The sequence below is a fragment of the Lipotes vexillifer genome, unplaced genomic scaffold (genome assembly GCF_000442215.2).
Source record: "Lipotes vexillifer unplaced genomic scaffold, Lipotes_vexillifer_v1.1 scaffold2225, whole genome shotgun sequence".
NCBI lineage: Eukaryota > Metazoa > Chordata > Mammalia > Artiodactyla > Lipotidae > Lipotes > Lipotes vexillifer.
In genome coordinates this window covers 256347-262048 of record NW_006798684.1, presented here as the reverse complement: position 1 = coordinate 262048, position 5702 = coordinate 256347, and the positions used below count along the sequence as shown (strand labels likewise).

At 50.6% G+C, this 5702-nt stretch overlaps 1 protein-coding gene across 1 annotated transcript in view; it reads right to left on the bottom strand.

Annotated features, from left to right (window-relative positions):
• Nucleotides 1-1962: 1962 nt before the first annotated feature.
• Nucleotides 1963-5702, bottom strand: part of LOC103082568 (protein FAM205A) — a 6334-nt gene continuing 2594 nt past the window's right edge. Inside the window, 4 exon segments of the mRNA XM_082931509.1 lie at nt 1963-3575; nt 3578-4019; nt 4021-4282; nt 4284-5702. The exon segment at nt 4284-5702 is cut by the window's right edge and continues 5 nt beyond it. Of these exon segments, the coding sequence (XP_082787635.1) occupies nt 1963-3575; nt 3578-4019; nt 4021-4282; nt 4284-5702 (3736 nt within the window).

Here is a 5702-nt window from a genome sequence, read left to right as displayed (position 1 = left end):
CACGAACCCGTGTTCCCTGCATTGGCAGGTGGACTCTCAACCACTGTGCCACCAGGGAAGCTCTCAAGGTTTTTGTTTTCTTTTTTTAAGTTTTTTTCTTCCAGTTTTTTTTGGCCACGCTGAGCGGCTTGTGGGATCTTAGTTCCCTGACCAAGGATTGAACCTGTGCCCTCTGCAGTGCAAGTGCGGAGTCCTAACCACCGGACCGCCAGGGAATTCCCCTTTCTTCCAGTTTTGAGATATAATTGACATTTGGCACTGTATAAGTTTAAGGTGTACAGCATAATCAAGGTTCTTTTTATTGTGACCCTTCTGGGGTCCTCATCAGCTGAGTACCCCAGTAATCCTGTGGCAGTATTCCCTATTCCATAGCACTCATCATACGAATGTAATGATTTGTCTGCCTCCCCAGCCCCGACTTTGGATTCAAGTACTATTAAGGTATTATTTTGCACCAGCAGCTATCCTAAGTCCTGGATATATAATACACTATTGTATTACTCAGGCAAGAATGAGATACCTATGGATGAGAAACCTAACAAGCAGAGGCAGTAAACACAGGAGAAAGGGGTCAAAATTGAGATATATCGAGATTAGAACACAGTGACTGTCTTCATGTTTGGGCTGAGCAAAAACATGGATTTATAGTTACACCAATCCCTGACATTGGGAAACAGATTTGTTGGGTGGAGGGTGAGTGTTCAGAAATTTTGAATTAATTTGCATTTCCCTTGGACAATAAGGCTCAACTCACTGCTTTTCATCACGTGATGGACAACAGACTGAAACTCAGTTTATTCCTCTCCATCCTCTAAAAGCACCTGGGTATCGGGTTGGCTTCCTGGCTCAACTTCTTTTGAGTACATAGCAAACCAGCCTTTTCTCTTATCATACCTTCTTCAGGAACATGTCAGCTTCTTTTTAAAAAAATATTTATTTATTTATTTTGGCTGTGCTGGATCTTAGTCGCGGCACACGGGATCTTCGTGGCAGCATGCGGGTTTCTTTGTTGTGGCATGCGGACGTCTTAGTTGCGGCATGCAGACTCTTACTTGCAGCATGAGGGATCTAATTCCCCAACCAGGGATTGAACCTGGGCCCCCTGCATTGGAAGCGCGGAGTCTTACCCACTGGACCACCAGGGAAGTCCCAGGAACATGTCAGCTTCTATCTCAGGGACTCAGACCCCCATCTACATGGTCTTCCTCTCTGCTTCTTTCCCTGCCTACCCTTGGGGGTCGGGGACAAGCCCCTCTCCGTGTCCTACTGTGATCTTCATTCCAGGTGTCATTCATTCCATGCAGCTGTTAGGCGGTGGAAGTGGGATATAGGCAGGAGAGCTACAGCAGCCTCCTAGGTGAGTTCTCCAGAAAGATCTAACCAATAACCAACAGGGAGCAGGGAGGGGAGATTCTACCATTTGCTTTTGACGTTAGTCATATTAGCTCTATGCTGTTGGTAAACACAAAGCACCTCCTCAAGGTTGGAAAATAGGCACTCCCCTCCAGATTGTGGGCATATATAGAAGTCATTAGTGAATTTTGCCTGTGGGATTCCTGGCCACTCCTTCTTGACAGTACTATCCTCATGTCCACATTGCTCCTCTGGGCCCAAGGGCGCCATAATAGAAGTCAAGCCTGACTTTTACCTTCAGTGTACCTTAGACAAGGGCCTTCCGTCTCTGCTCCAGTTCCTTTATCCACAGTCAAGTGAGGGGGTGTTGTGTGGAGTGTGACCCAGCTTAAGTGTGAGTTAAAACTCCTTCCCTAGATAAGAAGGACATTTACCTCCCTTATGCCTTCCCTGAACACACCACAGTAGAGAGAAGGAGCAGACAAACACCTCTCTGCTTAGAGATATAGAGTATATTTTGGGTGGCACTCTGCCCACCTGTACATTAATGAAAATGACAGTAGCAGTCCTCTTCAAGGGATGCAGACGTTGAGGAGACTACAGAGTCTTTCAAATGCGCTGGGTCTTCTTGAGCAGACCAATGTTTCCATCTGACGTGAGAGGTGAGAGTGAGGGTGGGTTCCCTGGTTGGATGGCACAAGTCACTTGAGGACAGTGCTGAGGGCAGCGGCGGGGGATGCCCAGGACTGAGGCAGAGTGGAGTTGATGGGAGTGGGAGCGGCGCCAGAGCTTACTGTCTGGGGAATGGGGACCATCCAAGAAGGCCAGGCCCACCTGCTTCTCAGTAGGCAGAAATTGGGCCTTTGGGTCCCCTCTTGTCTTCTCTGTCTTAGTTCGCCCCTTGGGACTTTTGGCTGGAGCCAGGCTCTTTGTTACATTTTCTTTTCTTGTGTTAGCCACTTTCTCACATGTGGAGGACATGGATTCCTCATGCCCTTTGCCTTTGGTTTTGGGGTTAATACAGTGTAGAAAAGGTTTCATCTTATTTCTCAAGCCAGATTCTGGAAGGCTGGGCCTCTTGTGAGTATAGCCTGGCATCATCTGCCCCTGCAAAACCTGACCTTGTAAAGTTTGGCCCTGCAATGGCTTACCTGGAATGAGTTGGCCCAGGAAAGGCTGGCCCTATGATGCCTGGGGCACCACAGGCTGGACATTCTCAGGAACCCTTGCTGGTTTGAGGATGACATTGAGCTTGGCTTGACTGTCTTGCAGGTCATTCTTCTCAGAGTCTTTCCCCCCAGGGACTCCAGGAGGTATCTCTGGGAATTTAAGCTGAGGGTGATGCTGGGGACTGTGCTGACAGGGAGCACCAAGGTGATAGCGATGTCTCTGTTGCCAGGGGCTGCAGGGTGTCCTGTTCAGAAGCATCCCTTCTGGCCTCTGGGCTTCAGCAGAGTGGCTTTTTGCTCTTGTGGAGGAGACTGCAAACCCGGCATCCCCTTCTCCGTGGTCCCCTGCCATTTTGGGTTTGCCTGGCTTCTCTCTCTTTTCTGCCAGTATGGGGTCTTGGGCTGAGCCCTTGCTCTTGTCAGGGCTTTGGGGCTCCTCTAGGCTGGGGTTGTTCACACTGGCCTCCAGCTGAACACAAAGCACCTGGATCTCTGTCATGTCCCCACTGGGTTGTGAGATCTTGGAGGCTCAGTGGACAGAATCATGGGGTACTGCCCTGGAACTGGGTTGTTTCTGTTTCTGATGCACTGCCTTTAACTCAGTGGCCAGTTGTTGTTTGAGGTGGAGCCATTCTGGATCCAGGGCACGTGGCATATCTGGTGGGATGGGGAGTTCCTGGAGCAGTGTTTTTCCGTGGTTGTTTCGACTCCCAAGAGACTCCTGTGTCCATATGTTCTCTGTCATTGCTACAGTTTGTTCCCTGGACTCCCTTGCCTTTAGGGGAATTCCCAGTTGTATCTCTAGGATCTTCTTTCTCAGATGGAAATTTAGTTTGGCCAAGATGCGTTCCCCGAGTGAGTAGGGCTTCGCAGGCTCTGTCTGGCTTTCTAGAGGCACCATCTTGATTATTCCTTCCATCTGCACTTCAGCCTGGAATTCACCTGCAATGTCTACACAAGTCTCGTTGGCATCTTGAAAGCCTGGCCCAGGACTTAGACCCTGCTCTTCAGGTAAGGTCATCTGAGTCAGAGGTTCTACTGGAAATTTGACAAGCCAGGCACCATCTCTGTTTTCATAGCTTGGGAAGTTATTGCTGGGGCCATGGCCATGGAGAGAGCCACATAATAAAGAGCAGGCATCCCTGACAAGAAGGCCAGATACTTGTGCCGTAAAGTTGTCTCCAGTTTTTCAATGGCTCCCTCGGACAGGGCTTGGGGCAGCTTAGGATGTTCAGTGATAGCATCTGGTGAGGCTTGCTGCTGCTGGTCAAGGGCCGTTGGCATCCAGGGTGTAATTTTCTGTTGTCTGTCTGGATCATTTGCTGCCTGTAGTTCTAGGGGCTTGCTTTCTGGGGTGCAGGTAGAGGGAGCCACTTCCAGGCCCCCAGGAATTCTGCACTCCCAGGAGCCACATACGCAGACAGGAACCTTGCCCTGGTGAATCTGCCCACGTTTGGAGTCGATGTGGCTCTGCAATATTGCCTTTGGCCTGGTCAAACAAGTGCGGCATAGGGACTGACACTGGGTCCTTGACGGCTGGGAATGGGTTGCCAATGCCAATGCCCTCTAGAGCTGTAGGGTGGGGGACGTTCACATTGTCTAGGGCTGTGCTGCTCCAGGAGAGAGTCTGCTCGTCAGCAGGGGACAGGAGCAAATGGATGGACTGCTGGATCTTCTGGGGCAGGCCCCAGCGATGGTGAATCAACTGTCTCTGGAGGTGGAATTCCAGCAGCCTCCTGGCATGCTCTGGGAAGAAGCATTGTGAGGACTGAGATGGGCTGCCCTGGCCAGGAAGTTGTCACAGTCTTAGAAGACTGGGCTTTGTCACAGGGCTTATACTGCACGGGGCTCTGGGTGTGCTGATTTCTCTGGAAAACATCTGGCAAGCCCCACTGAAGCTGGAGCTGCCTCTGCAGCAGGTGCCACCCCAAGGCTTCACACTCATCCAGGGTCAGAAACGGGATATTGATCTGAGCTTGTTGGTGCTCAGGTGGAGCAATCCAATTTGGGGAAGATGGAGAAGAGGGTGGGGCTGACTGGGGTGGAGTTTTAGGAATCAGAGGGAGGAAGGAGAGCTCCTTGAAGAGAAAAGGATGCTTCAAGGGGGGCTTGGACATGCTCCCGTTCATGGAGAGGCCTTGAGAACCCAAGAAAGTGTCAACCCAGGACTCACTGTGCAGAGAAGGGAGGCCACAGAATAGCTGGCTATATTTCGGCTGCACATGGCCCACTGAGTCATTAGCCTGTTGCCCAGGCATTAGATAAAGGCCACTTAATTCTTTAAGGGCTGGAGAGGGCAAGGCTAGAGCCATATTGTCTGGGATTTGCTGGTAGTAGTGTCTTTGTTCTGGGTCCATAATGAACCATTTAGAAACCCAGAAGGCCTGGCTGGGCTGGCCGGCCATACGTGAACCCCAGTTCTGGTATGAAACGGTCCCAAATTTCTCAATAGAGAACTGAGAAGTATCATTCTGGATGAAAGAGACTGGTTGGTTACGTACAGGGTGGTAAAATAATGGCGGATCTGGTATAAGCTGCCTCAGGGACTCTTCCACACGTCTGGGGAGCCCCCACCTCTGGAAGTGCATCAGTCCTTTCACATGTACCTCAAGAAGCCTCCGGACTTCAGTACTGAGGAATAACAGGTGGGCAGGGAGGACAGTGACCATATGTAAGGCCATAGCATGTGTCAGGGTTGTGATTTCTCGGTTCAGGGTCTGCAGAGAGACCTGAGAATTCAAGGGCTGCTGGCCTTGGTTCCCATAGACAAGGTTGGGGTTGCTCTGCATCATCTCCTGCAGGTTCACTGAAACCTTAGTTTCCTCAAACCTTGAAGAAAACATAGTCTCTGGGCCCCTGGGCACCTCTGGTACTTGAAATCCCTGCCTTAGCTTGAGGTGTTCAGCCCAGTAATCATGGATGCTAGCTGCACCTGTTGACTGGGCAGATGACTGGGTTAAGGATTTCTCTGACACTGTGAGGGTTGCAGATGGAAGTGAAAGGTCTTTGGAGTGTGGGGAATGATGCTCCAGACTCTGCTCAGAAGACACTTTAGACGTGGACAAAATCTCTAGGTAAGAGCAGCCCTGTGACGGCCTCCTTGAAGTGGGGGAGATCAGGGTGTTCTCACCCACCACCACCTGCTGAATCTCCAGAGCCATGGCATCGCAGGTTTGGCAG